The 23,166-nt window shown below is 44.6% G+C and overlaps 1 protein-coding gene across 1 annotated transcript; it reads right to left on the reverse strand.

Moving 5' to 3' along the window:
- Positions 1–8,834: 8,834 nt before the first annotated feature.
- On the reverse strand, positions 8,835–14,886 carry tmdd1 (transmembrane and death domain 1). Its single transcript, XM_070859169.1, is given in 5 exon segments — positions 8,835–8,839; positions 8,890–8,952; positions 12,702–12,821; positions 14,678–14,721; positions 14,723–14,886. Coding segments are annotated over 5 exon segments (396 nt in total).
- Positions 14,887–23,166: the final 8,280 nt, after the last annotated feature.

Genomic DNA, 23,166 nt, shown 5'->3' on the forward strand with positions numbered 1-23,166 from the left:
GGAATCACCATGAGTATGAATGGGAATACTCCAAAAAAATGCACAAACACTTACTTTAAAAAAGCATCGCATATTTAAAATTAATCAAAATGGAATTAATTATTTAAAACAAAAATGTAATTTTTTGAAAAATAAGTTAACATATTTTAAAGGGTCTAAACTTATCTTATTTCACAGGTTTTTAAATGTTTAAATTTTATTTTTCTGTTCTTTAAAAGTCTTACGCTGATAAAAGCTGGCCTTAAACCTGCTTTTATCAGTCGTAAGAATTTCACGGCATTTGCTGGGTAGAAGTTGGTCAAATAGCCAGCGAAGCCCCTTTTGCCCCGGATGTGGCGTTCTGCCTAGAGGATTCTTGACCGATGCAAGTTCCAGCTTTAGGCGCATGTGCAGTGCATGCCTAAACCCTGAACTTGCGGGGCTCCTACAGTGCGTGTTCACCTCGTACCCGCTCGTAGGGGCCGCAAATTCAATGCCAATAAAGTAAAAATTAGAATTAACATATGTACCGATATTGTATATCTTGATATCTTTGAAATAATTTTGCATGGGGAGGTCTGCACTGACGTATTGCAGTATAACAACACATTCAATGACAAATGACCAACTTGAGGCTGGGCATTTCCAAGGAGCTTCTCCTGCTTCTCCAGACATTTAGGGCCCAAGTTTCCACATGATTCGCGCCTGATTTTTAGGAGCAACTGGTGGAGAACGGACTATTTTAGAAATCGCAATTCTCCACATTTTTTTTTCTGCAGTTCTAGTCAGGTTTCCTACATTATAACAGTGACTATACTTCAGAAGTACTTCATTGGCTGTAAATGCTTCAGGACATCCTAAGGCTGTGAAAGATGCTATTCAAATGCAAGTTCTTTCTTTCTTTATATGTGACGCCAGGTGACAGTGCTTCCAGGGCAAGGAACAAGATGTCAAGTGATACTTCTTGAATGTTGCGATGCGAATGTTCATTTGCCTCATAATGTTTCAGTCAGCTTTCCCATTATTCAGCTGACAGCACCAATTTACCTTTGCTGACCTTGTAAGGTCATTTGTCTTCTTACAACACAATATGGCAGTCTTTGGGTTATTAAGTTGCCACTCACTGCCACAGTGACCTCCTTCAATATGACCCGTGCCGTTTCATTTGATGATTTCTTACCAGCTAGTCCAGTGATGGCAATCCTCCTTTGTCTTATTTCTGACAGCGAGATTTCACTATTAGCATTAGAAAATGTTGATGCTTACCATTTTTTGCCTCTTACTTGTGTCATTGCCGGGGTTCGACAAGGTGGATGCAGAAATGATATTTCCACTCATAAAGGAAACTAAAACTAGGGGGCATAGTCTCAGAATAAGGGGCCGCCCATTTAAAACTGAGATGAGGAAGAATTTCTTCTCTCAGAGGGTTGTAAATCTGTGGAATTCTCTGCCCCAGAGAGCTGTGGAGGCTGGGTCATTGAACAGATTTAAGGCAGAGATAGATAGATTTTTGAGTGATAAGGGAGTAAAGGGTTATGGGGAGTGGGCAGGGAAGTGGAGCTGAGCCCATGATCAGATCAGCCATGATTTTTTAAATGGCGGAGCAGGCTCAAGGGGCCAAATGGCCTACTCCTGCTCCTATTTCTTATGTTCTTATGATCTGATTGCGTGAACTCTGAGCCCTTTAAATGATGAAGTTGAACCCTTGTTCGGCACCGACCTATCTGAGTGTTTTGGGCCTTCCTTTGGGCTTATATGGCCGATTGATGGATGGACTCATGGCCTTGTGCTTCCCAGTCTTACGCAAAGTAGCTGACCCCAGGATTTGTGATGTGATCAGCGTCCTTGGATCTGAGCGGGTTGAGGTCACGCCCCACAGTATTTCTGCCAATGCAACGGGGAGTCAGGAAATTTGGGGTCAAGTGACAAAGATATTTCAGATAAGGCAAAAAAAATTCAGTTGTTCAGGTAATCCCATTGTTTAGCCTGCATCCATTTTTGGGTGTGACTGTATTGCATACTTTTTCAAAAATTCATTCATGGGATGTGAGCTTCGCTGGCAAGGCCAGCATTTATTGCTCATCCCTAATTGCCCTTGAGAAGAAGGTGGTGAGCTGCCTACTTGAACCGCTGCAGTCTATGTGGTGAAGATATTCCCACAGTGTTGTAAGGTAGGGAGTTCCAGGATTTTGACCCAGGAATGGCAATATCTTCTCTTAGGCAGTCCCTCGGTGTTGAGGATGACTTGCTTCAGCACTAATATGAGTTCTCAGATGAATCATGAGTCCAATGTTGGACCTACAGTCTCTGTCACAGGTGGGGCAGACGGTGGTTGAAGGGGCGGGTGGTTGCAGTGCTTGGGTTGATGTGCGCTCCTTCCACTGTTTGCACTTGGCTTCCGCTTGCTCCAGGCGAAGAGACTCGAAGTGTCCGGCGCCTTCCCGGATGCTTCTCCTCCACTTTGAGCAATCTTGGGCCAAGGATTCCCAGGTGTCAGTGGGGATGTTGCACTTTTTCAAGAAGGCTTTGAATGTATCCTGCCCACCTGGGACTCACTTGCCGTGTCGGAGCTCTGAGTGGAGCGCTTGTTTTGGGAGTCTAGTATCGGACATGCAGACGATGCGGCCCATCCATCGGAGCTGATCGAGCATGGTCAATGCTTCGATGTTGAGGATGTTGACCTGAGCGAGAACACTGACATTGGTGCGCCTCTCCTGCCAATGGATTTGCAGGATCTTGCGGAGGCAACGTTGGTGGTACTTCTCCAGTGCTTTGAAGTGCCTGCTGTACATAGTCCATGTCTCTGAGCCATATAGGAGGATGGGTATCACTACCGCCTTGTAGACCATGAATTTGGTGCCGGGTTTGAAGTCCTGGTCTTCAAACACTCTCTTCCTCAGGTGACCGAAGGCTGCACTGGCACATTGAAACTGGTGTTGGATTTCGTCATCGACGTCTGCCTTTGTTGGCTCCCGAGGTATGGAAAATGGTCCGTGTTGTCCAAGGCCTCATCATGGATCTTGATAATCGAAGGGGTAGTACTGTGTGGCAGGGGCAGGTTGGTAGAGGACCTTTGTCTTACGGATGTTTAGTGTAATGCCCATACATTCGTACACTTCTGTGAAGGTGTTGACGATGGTTTGGAGTTTGACCTCCGAGTGTACGCAAACACTAGCGTCGTCTGCATACTGTAATTCAATGACAGAGGATGGGGCAATCTTAGATCTGGACGGGAGGTGACGGAGGTTGAACAATTTTCTGTTTGTTCTGTAGATTAGCTCCACTCCAGCTGATTGAGGGTGAGATAAAGCATTGCAGCAAGGAAGATCGAGAAGAGCGTTGGTAACATAGAAACATAGAAACATAGAAAATAGGTGCAGGAGTAGGCCATTCAGCCCTTTGAGCCTGCACCACCATTCAATAAGATCATGGCTGAGCTTTCATCTCAGTACCCCGTTCCTGCTTTCTCTCCATACTCCTTGATCCCTTTAGCTGTAAGGGCCATATCTAACTCCCTCTTGAATATTTCTAATGAACTGGCATCAACAACTCTCTGCGGTAGAAAATTCCACAGGCTAACAACTTTCTGAGTGAAGAAGTTTCTCCTCATCTCGGTCCTAAATGGCTTACCCCTTATCCTTAGACTGTGACCCCTGGTTCTCGACTTCCCCAACATCAGGAACATTCTTCCTGCAGGAATTTTATATGTTTCTATGAGATCCCCTCTCATTCTTCTAAACGCCAGCGAATACAGGCCCAGTTGATTGGTGCAATGACACAGCCTTGCTTGACCCCGATCCGCACATGTATTGGGTCTGTGGTGGATCTGTTGGTCAGGATCATGGCTTGCATGTCATCTTGAAACAGGCGGAGGATGGTGACAAACTTTTGAGGGCAGCCGAAGTTGAGGCGGATACTCCATAATCCCTCATGGCTGACAGTATCGAAGGCCTTTGTGAGGTCAAAGAAAACCATGTATAGAGGTTGGTGCTGCTCCCTGCATTTCTCTTTTTTGACGGCAGTGAAGATCATGTCCATTGTGCTCCTTAGTGGGTGGAATCTGCATTGCAACTCTGGGAGGAGCTCATTAGCCACTGGGAGAAGGCGATTGAGAATTCTTGTGATGATTTTCCCTGTGGCAAACAGCAGGGAAACGCCTCTGTAATTATCGCAATTGGACTTGTCACTTTTTTTTGAAGATCGTCACGATTACAGCGTCTCTGCAATCACTTGGCATGCTCTCCTCCTTCCAAATAAGAGAAATGAGTTAGTGGATTCAGGTCAATGCTTTATTGCTTCGGTGAGGATTCCATCTGCTCCTGAGGCCTTGTTGTTCTTCAGTTGTCGGATGACCTTTTCAACCTCATGCTGTGCTGGGCTTGTGCTGAGGTGGTGGTGGGTAACATGCTGCGGGATGGAGTTGAGGACACCAGCGTCGAAGACAAAGCCTCAGTTAAGGAGACCTTTGAAGTGCTCCTTTCAGCAGGCACTGACTGCCTCTCTGTCCTTAATGAGTACCTCGCCGTTCTTCACCCTCAGTGGAGTAGGACCTTGGGTGCTTGGGCCATTGGTGGTCTTGACTGCACTAAAGATTCCACACATGTCATGGTTGTCGGCTAGTTTGACTCAGCGACAATGAAGGAACGGCAATATACTTCCAAGTCAGGATGGTGTGTTACTTGGAGGGGAACTTGCAGGTGATGGTGCCCCTGTCCTTCGAGGTGGTAGAGGTCACGGGTTTGGGAGGTGCTGCTGAAGAAGCCTTGGTGAGTTATTGCAGTGCATCTTGTAGATGGTACACACTGCAGCCATGGTGTGCCGATAGTGGAGTGAATGTTTAAAGTGGTGTTTGGGGTGCCAATCAAGCGGGCTGCTTGTCCTGGATGGTGTCGAGCTTCTTCAGTGTTGTTGGAGCTGCACTCATTCAGGCAAGTGGAGAGTATTCCATCACACTCCTGACTTGTGCCTCGTAGATGGTGTAAAGGCTTTGGGGAGTCAGGAGGTGAGACACTCGTAGCAGAATACCCAGCCTCAGACATGCTCTTGTTACCATATTATTTATGTGGCTGGTCCAGTTAAGTTATTGGTCAATGGTGACCCCCAGGATGTTGATGGTGGGGGATTTGGTGATGGTAATGCTGTTGAATGTCAAGGGGCGGTGGTTAGACTCTCGCTTGTTGAAGATAATTATTGCCTGACACTTGTATGGCATACATACTATAATGTATACTACAACTACATACATACTATTATGTTCCATAACTAATCATAAAGTGCTTGAATAAATTGCATATGGTTGCATTAGCATAGTTATATGTGTAACTTGTTTATTAGCAGGCTTCATTCTTGAAACTAATTCAGTGAAAGCCTTCCTTGAATACTTAAAGTGTAATTAAAGGTTAATTTTATGCACTTTATTTAAATCCATTTGAGTTTATATATGTTAAGGGATTTGTGTGTATAGAGTGAAAGATATGAGCATACTAGCACTGCAACCACAATTCCCAGCCATCCTGTATGGAAATTCTGTAATTAACTGGGTGAACATAGGAGCAGGATGAGGCCATTCAGCCCCTCGAGCCTATTCCGCCATTCAATTAGATCATGGCTGACCTGTATCTTAACTTCATGAACCACCTTGGTTCCGTAACCCTTAATACCCTTGTCTAACAAAAATAGTTTCATTATTTCTCCTCAACAGAATTTTTTTTAGAATACTAGCACATTTATATTACCTTTAAAACTCTTGTGCCTGGTAAAAGCAGGCGCATAGCCTACATTTACCAGCGTAAGAGTTTCAAAAACATTTAAAAATAAAAATTAAAATTACATATTCATGTTTAAAACCCTGCCCACTCAGGTAATTTTATTTTAAACCATAATTAAAACTTTAAAAAAAAACAGCAAATATTTTTTTTGAAACATTTCTATCAACTTTAATTTCTATGATGTATTTATGTAGTGTTTGGGTGTGTTTCTCATTCATGCATAGTTTCAGACTTACGAAACTCCTATTACTATGAATGAGAAAATACTTTACTGTGATTGGGTGTCCAGGCCCACGTGACTCCTACGGACGTCCCAACGTGAATGTGCTCCGTTGCGCAAGAAGAGGAGGCCTCGAGTCCCGAATCTCTGGTGAGCGTTCAACCAAAAGTGCGCATCTTTTCCCCTGTTTTTAGTCGAATGTCCACGGGAAGAATAAAACCAGGACTTCAGGCCCCTTAACCTTCTGCATCACATAAAAATCCTACAAAGTGTGTTTTGTTTCTGTGTGCCTACATAATAGTTTAATATTAATGTGTGACATTAGAAGGGAATTTTAAAACCCCAAAATATGTGGGTTATGGGTTGGGAGGGAAGTAAAAATGTAAGAAAAATAATAAGTCTCACGTTAGGGTAGAAGTGTGATCACCCAGCACAGATTTCAAAAACCCATTGGTAATCACACTGGAGCTGTGTGAAACCCAACATCTGGCATGGATCCAAAGTGCCAGTTTTAGTAGTTCACTAGGATTAATCATTTCTAATAGTTTCTTTCAGTTAAATTGGAAAACAAAATTATCTGGCTCTCACTTGTTAACTTTCCTGGTTTTGCTTCAATGGGACTATAAACCTCTTCAACAAAGCCATCGATGCTGATATTTTCCAACCTAAGGTGCACTATGACGTCAGAATTCTCCACGTCTCAATTTTAATCAAACTTGCTGAGTGAGAATGGGGTGGTTCAGGTTAATTTACACACCACACGATTTTACGCTCCATCACTGGGTAGGTTAGGTTAAAATCAAGGCTATAGTCTACAATTATTCACTCTCCTGATTATCTGCCACAATTTTCACGGGACTAAGTTTTGTATAAGATGTCACCTTAGGTACAGTCAACTAACAGCAGCCATCTGCACAAACCAACCTCACAGCTTAAGAAAGATCCAATTCAATGTATGTAATTTTACTTTACTGGTCTTTATTGTCATGTCTAGGGTACCATATGCATAAGACCAACATTTTGGAATTCTCAATGATTTGCCAGTTTCCATTCTTCGCTGAGAGAAGGGAGATGTCCCTTCAGTATGGTGAGTAATGGACATCCCACTGTGTGTAGTAATTAAACAATTAAGCCACTGATATTTAAAAGCCTATAATTTCTAGATTTGCTTCAACATCAAGCGCTACATGTTGCACAATGCTATTTTAGTTTGTGGCCATATTTGATTTTGACTTTTCTCGTATATGATTTATTGCACGAAAGGGAGGGAAGTAGTGTTTTAAGTGTTTCGATGGCTTGTCCATATGCGCATTTTCATCATCTGAAGAGTAGACTATATGCCGCACCGGTTTTCTTCGACGTTTAATGCGATGAAGCACGCTGGATCGGCGCATGATCTCCATACAATCTTTCTCTGTTATTCGAATGATGAAATATAGACTGATGGCACCCAAGAAGGTGGAGCCAACAAATCCAAAAAACACCCCCCAAAGAACTGTTCTGAATCCTTCGGTGAGTTTTCGAGGATAAGGTGGGAGTTTTTCCATTTCAACAATTAGTTCCAGTTCGTCCCAGTTAATTTCCAGAACTGAAAAAGAAAACATTCCAACTGATTATTGACCTGTAATTGTGCAATAGAGCTAATTGAATGAGCACAGAGTAAGTAAAATGTGCATGACAGGGAGCACAGGATAATCAAGTGTTTGTGAGCACACTTTTTAACAGTGCCTACAATGCTTTCAACTAATATTCATTTTTTGCTTCATTCACAACGTTGACTCAGCAGAAACAATCATTTGCCTTACAGTAGTATTAACATATTTAAATTGGCTTAAATAGCAAGTTGTAGCGGAAAGGATTTGCGAAATAGAAAAGAAACTGAAGCAACTATGGTGTAATATTGATTCCTTTACAAATCAGCATTACTCCATACTGCATTGATAAGATGCAGTTCAGTGTTTCTCATGGAAATAGATTTGCCTACTTGCTAGAGTGCATTAACTTTGGCTCCCATCCTGATATTTAACTTGTCTTAATTGGGCAAGGTTTTTTGTTGCTATCTCATTTGTGCAGCTTGATGGATTATTGAATGACAACAAAGCACTTCATCTCAAAGAGAGAAAGGAAAAAAAAATACTGGAAAATCCTGCAGAGTTGTAATCTAAAAACTGGCAGTACTGGTCCAGGTGTGCACAATGGGAGTTATTTTGTTAGTGAAGAACATTGAACCAAACCTAAATTCTGACCAAACCCAATTTTTTGTGCAGGAAGCTATTTGGATTTAAATAAAAAAAGAAGGTTCCTTATGAACATAAATTCTATTTGTATATCAATGGAGATTCATGCTTGTGTAACTGTGCTTCTTTGAGTTTCAAAAATCTGGTCTTTACCCAGTTCTGAAGCCCTCTCCATTTACAATTGCAGGCTTATGGAATGTCATTATTTTTTGTCAGCAGAAAGCAAATGACTCATTATGTAGAAGATTTAAAATCAGATGATTTATGTTGAATGTGAATACATTTGAATGGCGGGTGTCCAAACCAGATTAATGAATCCCAGGAGGTTCTTTAGTTCTTGTATCTTAACCTCCTAAGTGAAGGAGAAAATGAAACAGTGAGAGACAGCAGGTCCCTTAATTGCTGTTTTTAGTGGGCCATAACCCAGTGTGTAATGGCAATTATGGAGAGGGTTCAGAGGAATGAACTGAATGTGCCTTTTCATGCCTTTCTTTAATCAATAACTGACAATTTTCCCTCATGCTGTGAAATCCTGCAGGATGAAGCTGTAAGTGTGACTGCTCATGCAGGTGCAACAGTTTTAATTTGAACTTACATTCACTGCGCTTGTCTCGGTTTCTGTCCCCAATTTTAATCTCATCATCAGTCACCACCAGCGAGGAGTGGGCATGCTCTAATGATTTACCGTATTCTTCAATATTCTTATTCACCTCCAAAGTCTTGTCCTGGTTCATGTTCTTCCGCATTTCTGGCACAAGAAAGAAGATTGTGACTACCCCATTGATTTTCAGTTTGGGGCAAATGTTTTCCATCATGGATTCTTTTTTTCCGGAAATGATACTTTATGAAAATATAAGGCTGAATTATGGGTAACACATTGCCAACAAAGTGTAAATCAAGTCTCCCCATTTGCCTCAACCAGCAAACTTCCTACAGTAGCATCCATAAGTAATGGCCTATTTTAAAACACTTACTCTATTTACACGTATGCTCACAGGTTTGTAGAGCTGATGCATTGTGATTGGCTTGGCCAGTCATGTGATGTTCACCAGACTCAGTAAAACCCCAGGCAGTTGGGTCTAGGTATTCCACGATGAGGTATGTAGTTGTGAGCCTAGTGGATGAACTGGTAATGTGTAGTGTGATTGTTAAACCTTTGTTAATAAACCAACTAGTTTGTTTATAGCAATGTGTTGCAATGAATTCTTAAGCAAAGAACCCATGAAGCAAATACATTACAACACGGTACAGATATCAGATCAAATTTGAGTCATTTAGGGGGTTGATTTTAACTCTTTCCACCTGGACACCATGGGGGGTTGCAGTTTAAAAAAAAAAGAAATACTTTCAGTTATATAGCGCCTTTCATGACCACCGGATGTCTCAAAACGTTTTACAGCCAATGAAGTACTTTTGAAGTATCGTCACTGTTGTAATGTGGAAAACGCGGCAGCCATTTTGCACACAGCAAACTCCTACAAACAGCAATATAATTATGATCAGAAAATCTGTTTTTTTTAAATTATTTTGAGTGAGGGATAAATATTGGCCAGGACACTGGCGATAACTCACCTGCTCTTCTTTGAAATAGTGCCATGGGATCTCTTACGTCCACCTGAGAAAGCAGACAGGGCCTCGGTTTAACGTCTCATCTGAAAGACGGATGAAGTGGGGGACTTAAGTGAGACCCCAATCTGGCTGACTGCAGTTCCAAATTAACAGGAAGCAAGGGCACCCGCCCAAAGCTGGTGAGGTCCTCTTTAAGTATGCAGCGGGCTCCAACGCCGTCATCCTCAGGGCCTGATCTGCTATTTTGAGCATATGGGGGCGCATTGGTGGTTTCCTTGTCAGGCCAAACCTGTTGGGAACAGGAACCAGGGCCAGCGGCAGCTGAGGCCTAGTAAGGCAAGTGATTTTAATGGCCAGGCAGCTGCTTCCCACCGACCCTGGGCGTTTGGCTTGGGAAGTTGGCAAGCTCAACCGTTAAAATCGGCCCTACCTCCCTGCTACCACTCCCGGACGGGCCAGCCACTCCCTTCGCAGCCTTCCCACCCGAGAGTTAAAATCGAGCCCTATGTGTTTTCACTTTACTACAACAACAATAACTTGTATTTATATAGCACCTTTAATGTAATGAAACGTCCCCATTAAAAATTTGACACTGAGCCACATAAGGAGAAATTAGCGCAGGTGACCAAAAGCTTGGTCAAAAATGTATATTTTAAGAAATGTCTTGAAGGAGGAAAGAGGGGTAGAAAGGTGAAGAGTTTTAGGCAGGGAGTTCCAGAGCTTGGGGCCGAGGCAACAGGAGGCACGGCCTCCAATGGTTTAGCGATTATCATAACGGATGTTCAAGAGGGCAGAAGCAGAATTAGAGGAGCGGAGGCATCTCGGGCGGTTGTGGGATTGGAGGAGATTACAGAGATTGGGAGGGGCGAGGCCATGGAGGAATTTGAAAATGAGGATAAGAATTTTGAAATCGGGGCACTGCTTAACCGGAAGCCAATGTAGGTCAGTGAGCACAGGGGTGATGGGTGAGCGGGACTTGGTGCGAGTTAAGACACGAGCAACCAAGTTTTGGATCACCTCTAGTTTACATAGGGTAGAATGTGGGAATTTACGTCTAAAGAGGCGCATTCATATGAGGATAAACTGATCGATCTTATGCTAGTAATGGAGAGTCAGGTCAAAAAGAGTGCAGGTTGGAAACAGGGCTATAATGGTGTGACAGCGATTCTCTAACCTGCTCTCCCTGGAAGCAGGGGATCACTGAATTTGTCTTCTGGCATATAGAGATCGAATACCGTGCTTTTAAAACAGGAAATCACTACATTATACTTATGCACGTATATGTAAGGATAATAGAATTTAGCCAAGATAATTTAGAAGGATAAATATAATGATTTTGCTGCATTGCTTTTAGTAAGGTATTGGCTTATTTACAGGTAATTTGAGTTAAACAGGAACATTAGTGTAGGGTAAGTGCTAGGAATGATAAATGCTTATCTCTAGATTTTTCGAACGATCTGTTTTCTAAGTAACCCCACATAGAGGGCTTGCATGTGGTGCTACATACACTCTCCATTATAACAGGACAACAGTGGAGATGATGTGCTGGGTAATGTATACCAAAGATCTCCCTTGGGGAACACCCATTATTCATTGGTGTCAGTGTGATTCGTCTTCTTGAAGCAAGCACTCAGCAGAGCTGGAAAGGATTCAAAGTGTCCTATTTCTGGTGATTAGAATTCTGCAAATGGGATTAATTGGAAAATAACCATCACCCATCTCCCCTCCAAAATAAGCCAAATATTTGGGACCTGTCTAGAGACAATGCTTAGGATTGACCATACTTATCCCAGAATTTCTTTTTCTTTTTAAACAAATGGGGCGGTTTTAACCCTACTCGCTCAGCAGAAATCTGGCTGGTGGGCAGTTAAAAGCGTCCTGCCTCTTACTTGTCCAAATGCCACCATGATCGCGACATCTGCAAGTTTAACCTGAGCAGGCAGCAAGGACAGGCGTCCGGAGCCAATAGCGTCCTTCTTCATATATGCATGTTACAGCCCAATGACATCATTGAGACCCAACTTTAATTTTAACTCAGGTCTGAGTGGGAAATCCACCTGGAGTTAAATCAAATGTTCTCCCAAACACAAGTGCAGCTGATGGTATTATGGTTTGTGGGTGATTATCATTGGTTCAACTAAAGGCCAGTCACAATTAAGCTTGCAAACTGATTCTCAGTGACTATACCATGTCAAAAGAACTACCCCATTATAATTAATTGGTAGGAAAAACTGTGCATGTTTTTTTTTTACTTGTATGAGGTTCATGCGATTAATTCCAATGCTCAGTAAACCTTGAAATATAATACCTGTATGTAGTAATCCTCTTGAGCTCAATAAAAAAACAAACCTGGTATTCCCACTTCTCCATGATATTGCAATTGATATAATACTCTTTGAAAGAATTGATTTTAAATGCGCTGCAGAAGTCTTACTGCCATGATTAAGGACATGGATGACCAATGTTGGTTGTTGCAAGTGCATTATTGTAGGTGTATTCTGATTGGTTCAACCACAATGCATGTGTTGTAATGAATCCAATCTTGCAGATCTCACTGTTGAAAATAATGCACTCCCTCAGGATTGCACTCAAGTCTCAGGTTGGATTATATGTTCATTTAACCTTTGTTTGTGTGAAAAGATGATTTTCAACCCTCCTGCTCCTTTGCCTGACACTGATTTCCCACACCTTGATGAAGACAACATGCCCCACTCAAAAATCTCAGGTTAATATGTAGTGAAATGTATCCAGCTGATTTATTAATCCAAATTCTGTTATTTCAGAAACTTTGATAATTCAGGACAAAATTAGTGTCTGCTTCAGTTTTGATAATCTAACAAAACTAATTTACCATAAATGCAAAGTCAGGTTATCAAATGAATGCACTATTCAAACATGTGCAATAATTATCAGTAGAGAAGATGGTACCTGCATCAACATCTGCCCGTCCAATCTGCCTTAGTGCTCGAGACAATCGGTCCCAGTACATACTGTCACCTTCTTCCCTCAACCAGTCAATCAGAATTTCTTTACACTCTTTGACATTGGCTAGGAAACAGACATAGATAAATGATTGAAGAAACAGAAAACAATGTGTCTTCCAATGATAAAATCTGCACTTTATATCTTAAAAGTATTTCCTTTCAGGGATGATCTTTTTAGGTGACGGTGGTATTGCCACCTTTGTGCCTGTACAGAACAGGTTTGGGAGCGCATTGATGTGTAAGTGATAGCATAGCTCGGTCCCTGTCCAATTCCTGAGCATACTAAACTAACCTAACGGTGATGAGGCTGCCTATAGCAGGCCATCAAACAACACTTGGGCTCAGCACAATGCGGAAAATAATTTCAGTGCAGTGTGGAGCCATAGGCCAGACACTGGTACCTCTGAGGCACTTTACAAACTTAAAGCAGTCTTTTTAACGTTATGGGAAAGCAGACACTCCTTTCCGTTCTCTCCCAACGTTACAAAAATTCCTACCGGGGAACTGGAGCTCTGTGCACAGGGGTCCATCCTGGTAGGCAGTGTGCCACTCGCAACCAGATGCACTCTGGATTATAACTCTAGTTTGACTGACTGCTCTTCACCCTTTACAGCTATTTGCTTCAGACGAATAGTGCAGTGTAACCGCTGCCTCAAATCACAGTAAGTAGCCTTGGCAAATCAAAGAGGATAGTCTATCAATACGTCTCTGAACAAGCCTCGTAACCGTTTACAAAAAACAAAGGTAGTATCATTAGTTTTTTTCAATGTTAGGCAGACATATTATGAAACCATATTTTTCTTCCAATATGTCGGGTTCACATTTGATTCTCAAGACGCAATTTTAACTCTCCTCAATCGGTGGGAAATAAGCTGTTAAAATAGAGAGGCTCCATTTCCCAATACTGAGCCGGAGACTAGGGGGTCGAAATTGCCCCTCTCCTTAAGGCCTATTACCACCACAAATCAGCAGCCACGCTGCGAAGTGGAGTGACCGCCGGCTTTTGGTGGAATGGTTACTGATAGCCCAATTGCCCTCCTGAGTTTTCCCAGCGGTGCCCCGAACCACCGCCCCCCCCACCCCCATCGCTCTGCTGCTGCCGATCTATGGTAAGCACGTCATCACCATGCACACCGCCGATCTACCCCCACGGACATTGCCCATGGAAAATCTTCGGCCTGCCCGGTGATGCCAAAATAAACTTTTCCCTGATGGTCCAGTGAGGCTGCAGCAGTGGTGTGGCTTCCCTTAAAGGGAGGGTACACAGCTGCTGCCGCCATGTTTCTTTGGTCGGCCGACTGCCATGTCGACCCGAAAATTATGCCCCTGGATTTTGGCCGAGCCGCCAACAGGCTGGCCCAGCCGAAACTCTCCCTGATGATCCAGTGGTCCAAAGTTTTATAATCGCGGAGGCTCTCCCCTTTAAGTGAAGGGGAGAGCCGTGGTGACGTGGCGCCGTGATGATGTCATCGCGGCGGTCATTCCGCTCCGCACCTAACTTCTGGTCCTCGGATGCTGTCACCACCACGTGTCCGCCCCTCAGGTCTAGTCACCCATTATAATCGAGTTCCGGATCGGAGAGAAAAAAAACAAAGAGCCAAATGTTGTTCAAGAGGCGACCTGAACCGCAGCTGTGGTAAAAAAACATCGAAAATGGGGTGGGAGCGCAGAGGGGTTGCAATTTCTACCCCTAGGCCTTCTTCTGGGACTATGAGGTAGCTGGCAGTGCCCTCTGCTGCTGTCTGCCCAAAGTCCACACCGGCAGAAAATCTACCCCATTATATTCAACCCACAGCTCTGTATAAGTATTCAAAACTAGAATGGTTTACACTTCAGCTTTTGAGACACTAAGATGAGTATATCAGAGACTAGGCTTGGGTATTTACATGTGGTAGTATCAGGATAGTTATATGAGTTTACCTACTGATATCTCTGCGTTTCCTGGTCTTGAATAAATTGTCATTTTCCTCTAACATTTGGTCAATTTCCTTCATAATGTCTTTCTCGGGGTGAGTGAGCTTTGTGTGAAAAGCCTCACATTCAACAGAAGTGAGCAGTTCTGCTATTCGATTCATTTGGTGAATTCCTATATCATCAGCAGCTAAAGGAAAGAATTTGTACGTGTCCATCATTGAGTGCAAAATGGTTCAGTTTGAAGAATATTTTTGCTGCACACAGAGTATACCATGGCCAGCAGTATCAATGATACATATCCCTCCAAATGGAGTTGACTGTATAATTTTGATAACAAATTGTAAATGAGAAGTGAACAAAAATTGTTTATATGATTTCACATCTCTGTATAAGTATTCAAATATTTTCAAGGTTACCAGACCACATGCATCTTTGGGGCTGAAATTGCCCCCCGACCAAAAAGTAAGCACAGTTACCGATCTTGAAGTTTTTCTCCGCTCCAGTCCATAGGGCAGATCTTGCACTGATATTCAGGTCTTTATTCTGTATTTCCAGTCGGAAATGGTGTTGAGGGGCAGAAGTGCCCTTGTAGCGGGATGGCCAATGCAGCGAGTCATCAGCGCCATGCTGATGACATCAGCACGTTGCTGATGACATCAACACGACACAGACGTGCTGCATCACGCTGATGTGTCACAGCGTCCCTCCCCTTCAGTTAAAGGGGAGGGCTGCTGCAACCTCTGCATGGGGTTTAGTTGGACCACTGGGCCACCAGGGAGGGTTTCAGCAGGGCTAGTGGCCCAGTACCCAGTACTCAGGAGGGGGTACTGGGCTGCCTGTTGGCGGCCCGGCCGAACCCTTGGCCACCGTTGTCGAACCGTTGTCACCGTTGTCCGCAGGGGAAAGCTGTCAGTGGCACCAACCGGCAGCGCCTCCGCTCCCGTGGGCAATTTCCCACAGGGGTGGGAAAGGGTTTGCTGCCGGGTGGTTGCTTTTCCGCCGCTCCTGGCCCATCTGTCTGCCTCCAGTCAGTGAGGCATATCCGCTCCAGGAGCTTAAGGAGGGGGCCGATTTCGGACTCTTATAAAAGTCTAGCATATGCAGTACATCCTGTAAGTGTCACTTGTCATGCATATTTTCGCCATATCTTTTTCTGTAAAGCATATTCCATTACGCCTGCCCTCAGCAGGTATTTGGGGAGGGCACATTGAATTAACCGGGTGTCCGGAGGGAGTCAGAGGGAAGAGCTGGAAAATTGGGCTAGTTAACTCTGCACCACCTCCCAGTGCTTTGGGGCGCTGTTTGAGGTGGGTTTGTGAGGGGGCAGGGCGGTGATGACATCAGTACGACGCGGACATGCCGCGTTGCGCTGACGCGTCGTACCGTCCCTCCTCGTCACTGAAAGGGAAGAGACGATGTGAGGTCGACGTGCAGCCCACTGGGCCACCAGGGAGGGGTTTGCCCGGGCCAGCGGATCGGCACCCAAGAGGGGATGTCGAGCTGCCTTTTGGCGGCCCGGCCGAACCAGCGGCCACCATTGTCGGGCCGACTCAGGATTCGGCCAACAACTAAAACAAAATGGCGGCCACGGCAGTGCATCCCCCCCCCCCCTTTAAGGGCGGCCGCACCGCCCAACCTTTGGCAACTTCCCACTCACACAGGGCGGTAAGGGGTCAGCGCGCCGGGCGGGGCAGTGCAGAAACACGGGACGCAGAGGAAACCCATTCCCGGCTCGGGGGGCAATTGCGGATGGATCGGCCCCGCCATCTGCCCCTGGGCGAAAAGGACTTACCGTCCCGTTAGAGGTGATAACGGGCCTGAAAGAAGGGGACAATTTCGCCCCCCCCCCCCCCATTTGTCTCTAATTACTTTTGGTTGAGTCCTCCCACCCTCTGCCTCCAAGGCAGGTGGCGCTATAGTACCTGTGCTCATGAGTCCTTCCAGCTCCTGTCTCCAAGGCAGGCATTCTGTGCTTCCGGCTTGAAGCCTACCCAGCATCTCACCTGCCTCCCTCTAGCACCAGCTCCCCCACCACCCACTGGTCTGTGCTTGCAGCTGGTGCCCTGACCCAACCTGGCCCCTGGGTTCCATTACTTGTCCAAGCCCCTGCTCCCGATTTAAAATCAAATAGCGGATTCCTCATCTCGTTTGGGGAATTCCTCCCTGTAGAGAAAAGCTGCATTCCTGCCAGGGATTGGGAACGGCTTTAAGTTGTCAATTGCTTATAAAAGGTAATAAAACTTCTATTTATGCAGAGATGGGATTCTCTAAAAGGGTTCCCCACTCTAATCAGAGAAACCTCTATTATTTAAATGGCAAATTGTGCTTATATTCAATCACTGGTTTGCCATTTTAAATATCAGAAGGTTTTCCAGCTCTACCCAAAATATCTGTTCCCAAGCTGCCACTAAATTTGTATTCAGCACAGTTACAACAGTGACTGTTAGGCACCAATCAGTAATTTCCTTTGTACTACACTTCAAACATGGAGGGATTACAAGCTAGTTCAGTGGAATAGTCTCCACCTTCTAAAATATACAGGGCCTGTTTTACATATCTTCCTGGCCCTAAAATTATGCTGCAATAATTGTGAACAGATATTAGCATCGGCATTAATCTATGTATTTAAAATAGCTCTGCTAAAATAGTGGGGAGAGGGAAATATGAAATAAATGTTAAATGCTTGCCTGTTAATACTCCACAGTGTAATTTAAGGGTTGTTGTTTATTAATTCACAATAGAATTTAGCATTATTTGCTACTGTTCTGGAACACATAATCAGTTCTAGGAGCTGTTATTTGTTGAACCTTAGTTGTTTATGAAAGTTGATAATAAACTAGAGCAAACAGGGGATAGTTTTCTGAGTTTACCCACAATTTCCCCATACTTCCGTCAACAGATGAGGATCCTTACCGACTGCACAAACCAATGTTCCTACGATTCACTAAGTCAGGCTTCTTTATTACAGCAGAATGTTAACACCTTGAAGGTGAAAACATTACACAATAATAAAAAGAAAGACCTGCATTTATATAGCTCCTTTAACGACCACCGGACATCTCAAATCGCTTCACAGCCAATGAAGTACTTTTGGAGTGTAGTCACTGTTGTAATGAGGGAAACGCAGCAGCCAATTTGCGCACAGCAAGCTCCCACAAACAGCAATGTGATAGTGACCAGAAAAATATTGGCCAGGAAACCGGGGATAACTCCCCTGCTCTTCTTCGAAATAGTGCCATGAGATCTTTTACATCCACCTGAGAGAGCAAATAGGGACTCGGTTTAATGTCTCATCTGAAAGACGTCACCTCTGACAGTGCAGCACTCCCTCAGCACTGCACTGGGAGTGGAATGAAGGGGAACATACATATAAATTGGGATGGGGGTCACAAATCCCAGTGATTAAGTTGCCATGAGGTGAATCAGTCGCAAACAAATGATTTCTACCACTTCGCTTTGCTTACGATAACCCTAGATGACAGGCCAGGACCCAAAAGTGTAGGATACCCTCAACACTGAAGAGAGGAGAGAGACAGAAACAATCAACGATGTAGTTAGGTGACTCCAAGTTTGATTTTGAACATTTATAGGAACAAGGGAAGATTGAGGAAGGTAAGGAGTTTCACAGTTTTGAAGTTCTGGGAAAGAATGAGTTGAAGTAGGGAACTGTATCTTGTACTGTACTGAAATTGTGCTGCGTAATATTATCTTAAACGATTTGTTAAAATGGGTGATGGAGAAATTTTATACAAAAATGTTAATATGATTTCACCCTGTGTGCGTGTTTGTGTGTGTGTGTGTCTTATTCCCTCTCTCTCTCTCCCAAATCACAATTGACAGTTGGTTGCAGCAACCTGGTCAGAATGTTTATACAATGGAATGAGGCGGACAAGATTAAAGAATCTAAAAACAATATCCTGAGAGAGCATAATAATGATTTCAAAACACCACAGCAACAAACTGCAGTTTGGAACGGAATTCACAATAACCCAATATCTGTTGTATTTTGGGGTATTTCTAATTTTCTTTCTAACACGTTTTAACTTACCAATTCTAACAACAGCACATCTAATGCCCATGCACACCATAAGCACCACCATTTTGCAGTTAGATTGTCTTAAGCATTAGCGCAGAAAAAACATTCACATTCGCAAAGGCAACCCAATATAAATAATATTAAATTAGCCAGACTTGCCAGTCTTTATCATTTAGATCAGGGCCTTCTACAAGTCCTTGTCCACTAATGGAGATTTTGACAATGACTTCATGTAGGGGGGCAGAGTTGGGGAGGGGTTAAAAATAAACTCTTATCTAACCTGTGTCCTCTCCTGAGCATATTCTGATGCAGAAAAATAATATCGCTAGTCCTCCTACAAGTCTCATCTTGTGTGTGTGCACAGAATTGCTGACATGTTTGGATTTAAATACATACTTTGGAATTTAGAATCCATCAACTTTACAACAGGAATCCAGTTAACAATACTCCTGGGTCCTAATGCCTGCGTGTTAAAACACCACTGAACAAAGGGGAAAATAAATCAACTTTTGATATTGTAACAAAGAAATGTTGGATAATAAAGCTATCTGATGGCAGGGAGCACCATCTTGTACTATGCAACAAATTGGTAGCACATTGGTTTGCATTCAAGTTTTTCTTGGAGTAAGTTCCTGCTGTGGGCTGGGTTGGTGAACTGAGGCAGAACCATGGAAGGTGGTAAAATGGAAATCAGATCAGTAAACACTGTGCATCTTCATGTCAGTGGTTACAAAGAGGACTGCAAACGCATTTGGAAAGCAGTGACAGGATCGGTCCAAGTCAGCATGGATTTATGAAAGGGAAATCATGCTTGACAAATCTTCTAGAATTTTTTGAGGGTGTAGCTAGTAGAGTGGACAAGGGAGGACCAGTGGACGCGGTGTATTTGGACTTTGAAAAGGCTTCTGACAAGGTCCCACACAAGAGATTGGTGTGCAAAATTAAAGCACATGGTATTGGGGGTAATGTGCTGACGTAGATAGAGAACTGGTTGGCAGACAGGAAGCAGAGAGTCGGGATAAATGGGTCCTTTTCAGAATGGCAGGCAGTGACTAGTGGGGTGCCGCAGGGCTCGGTGCTGGGACCCCAGCTATTTACAATATACATTAATGATTTAGATGAAGGAATTGAGTGTAATATCTCCAAGTTTGCAGATGACACTAAGATGTGTTGCACTGTGAGCTGTGAGGAGAACGCTCAGAGGCTGCAGAGTGACTTGGACAGGTTAGATGAGTGGGCAAATGCATGGCAGATGCAGTATAATGTGGATAAATGTGAGGTTATCCACTTTGATGTCAAAAACACAAAATCAGAATATTATCTGAATGGCGGCAGATTAGGAAAAGGGGAGGTGCAACGAGACCTGGGTGACATGGTACATCAGTCATTGAAAGTCAGCATGTAGGTACAGCAGGCAGTGAAGAAGGCAAATGGTATGTTGGCCTTCATAGCTAGGGGATTTGAGTATAAGAGCAGGGAGGTCTTACTGCAGTTATACAGGGCCTTGATGAGGCCTCACCTGGAATATTGTGCTGAGTTTTGGTCTCCTAATCTGAGGGAGGACATTCTTGCTATTGAGGGAGTGCAGCGAAGGTTCATCAGACTGATTCCTGGGATGGCAGGACTGACATATGAGGAAAGACTGGATGGAGTGGGCCTGTATTCACTGGAGTTTAGAAGCATGAGAGGGGATCTCATAGAAACATACAAAATTCTGATGGGACTGGACAGGTGAGATGCAGGAAGAATGTTCCCGATGTTGGGGAAGTCCAGAACCAGAGAACACAGTCTAAGGATAAGGGGTAAGCCATTTAGGACTGAGATGAGGAGGAACTCTTCACTCAGAGAGTTGTTAACCTGTGGAATTCCCTACCACAGTCAGTTATTGATGCCAGTTCATTGGATATATTCAAGAGGGAGTTAGATATAGCCCTTATGGCTAAAGGGATCAAGGGGTATGGAGAGTGTGATGTATGTAGCACTCAAATCACTGACTCCACACAGTCTGGTGTTGTAGTAACTGCTGTGACCTTAGTCCTTTATTGTGTAACTCCAGAGGGACTCTCAGGTGTGGTGGGAAGCCTTTTATACTCTGTCTTGCAGGTACTTCCAGGTCTCCCACCACAGCGCCCTCTGTGGCACCCCATTGTAACCATACATTTAATGTACCTGGACAATACATAACATCTCACTCCCCCCTCAGTTCCAAAAGCCATTGCCGGTAACCTCGGCCTTGTTCATCGTGGTTGATTTGTGAGTGTGAGTCTATGATCATCCACTTCCCTCTTCTCCCCCATGTAGAGATTATGCTTGTGATCCAGTGCAAGCATGTGGTATTTGCAGTCCTTCATGGGTGATGAAGTACACGAGCATAACCTCCAACAGAAAGCAGGTATACATAGACAGTGCATTTGTATTGTACATATAGATGCATTGAAGAATTACAACAAAAGGCTTCAGGTACACTGAACAGTTATTTAATCCCAGCTCCACTGGGTGAGGTACGGTGGCGGCATACAGCCCCTTTTTGCCCGAGGTAATGGGCTGCACTGAGACAGGGTATCGCAACAAGTGCGTTTCCTCTGTTCTCAGAAAGTGGCTGCCTTTGCAGCTCATCTGCCGCCGCTGAACCATTGCATGAATTGCATAAAATCGGCAATTGCATTAGTCCATTAGTCATGTTAGTCACAGGTCCATTAACCCTTTTACTTGTACCTTGTGGTATTAACTCTTTTCGTAAATCACCCATCATTTTAAACACAGTATTCATTTCAGCATCAAAATATTAATTCCTATCTTAAATCACATCATCATACAAATCACAGTACTCATTTAGACTCACTCTTGCCTTAGAAAAGTCTCTTTGTGGGGACCGCCAACGGCGTAAGGCCCTTTTAAGACTCCCGGGTACATTTCCCTTTTAAGATGCCATCTTGTTGTTCCCATGAGGCTTCCACTGGGCGCCACCATTTTAGTTGCTCTGCTTGCCTTTCTCTGCAGACTTCTGCTGCCACAAGGCTCGCCACCATCTTGAGCTCGCTGTGCCCCTTTACATTGAAACAACTCCGCCAACAGTTGCAGCCGATTACAGAAAAGGAGGTTCCAAGCCAAAAGAGACGTAGCGTGTCTGAAGAAACTGTACAGAAAAGACGTAGGTTAAATGCTCATTTTGTTGAGTAAGAGCTTCCTGCAATTACTGAACCAATTGAGGATGTGAGTGGCTTGACTACACTGCTGAGCGAGGTTGAGAAGAGCAATTGTGCTGAAGCCTAAACCGTGGGACGCTTGGGTGTCCTTGATCACGCACACCTCGGAGATCTGCCCGTACCAGGGCCTGCTCGTCTGTGTCGAGATTTAGACCGCCAATGAACAGCTTTCCTTCTCCGGACCCTTTTGCGAGGTTGGTTTCCCTGCTGAACTCTAGCCTGCTGCTGCCTACCAGTTCGCTCTCGACTCTCTCTCGGGACCCACCACACTTCGACCGCACCCTGGAGCCACAACGCACCGGCCCCCACACCGTCGCATCCTCCGGAGCCGGCCTCTGCCTGCGGGCCAACGGTGCCTGCTGGAGCAGCCCGTCGAAGCCCTTCTTTCTCCTCCAGCTCGGTCGGCGCTGTTCTTTGGGAACCCTGGGGACAGCGGTCTGTGGAGGAATGAAGTCTTCCCAGCTCCCACGGACCTTCCCCATCCACCTCCTGCCGAGTAGTGTCGGCCTAGCGCCTGCAATGATCCACAAAGGTAAACCGTGCATCTCGCCCCCGTGAGATACCTGCACATCCGCTCTGCCAAGAACAGGTATCAGTTCCCTGGTGTAGGTACGCAGCTTCGCCGTGACCGGGACCAGCTTGGGTCGTGCAGCTGGGTTGATCCACAGTTAATCAAAAGTTTCCTGACTCATCAGCGACTGACCCGATCCAGTGTCCATTTCCATATTCACTGGGACTCTGTTAATCTTGACTTCCAAAACCATTGGGGCCGAATCGTCGGTACAAGTATACAGTCCAAACGCCTCATCTTCTTCTGCCTGCTCCTCGCTGGATGGTGGATCATCTACCATCTCCTCAGCCACACGGTGAGTCAGGTTTCTTTTGCACACGCTGAAGGTGGCCTTTCGCGTGGCAGGTATTGCACGTATACTCTGCAAACCTGCACCGGTGAGCCCCATGGCTTCCTCCGCAGCACCAGCATGGTGCTACTCGATTAGCCCCCCTCAGCGGACTCTGAGTTCCAGGACCCTGAGGTCCGTGCTCTCTGCTCTGGGCAGAGCCACGTTCTGCAGTTTTGTCCGTGACGGGCGCTATCCTGTGGACAGTGCCTGTCGGGTTTGAGACTGTGTGGGGGATCATCTGCTTGGTGCTGCAAGTCGAGGTCATAAATGCCCGGCTGATGTTGATGGCTGGCTTCAGGGTGACTGTAGGTTCAGTGGATAGCAGCTTGTGAAAGAGACGCTCATGGCCAA

The sequence above is a fragment of the Pristiophorus japonicus genome, chromosome 17 (genome assembly GCF_044704955.1).
Source record: "Pristiophorus japonicus isolate sPriJap1 chromosome 17, sPriJap1.hap1, whole genome shotgun sequence".
Classification (NCBI taxonomy): Eukaryota; Metazoa; Chordata; class Chondrichthyes; family Pristiophoridae; genus Pristiophorus; species Pristiophorus japonicus.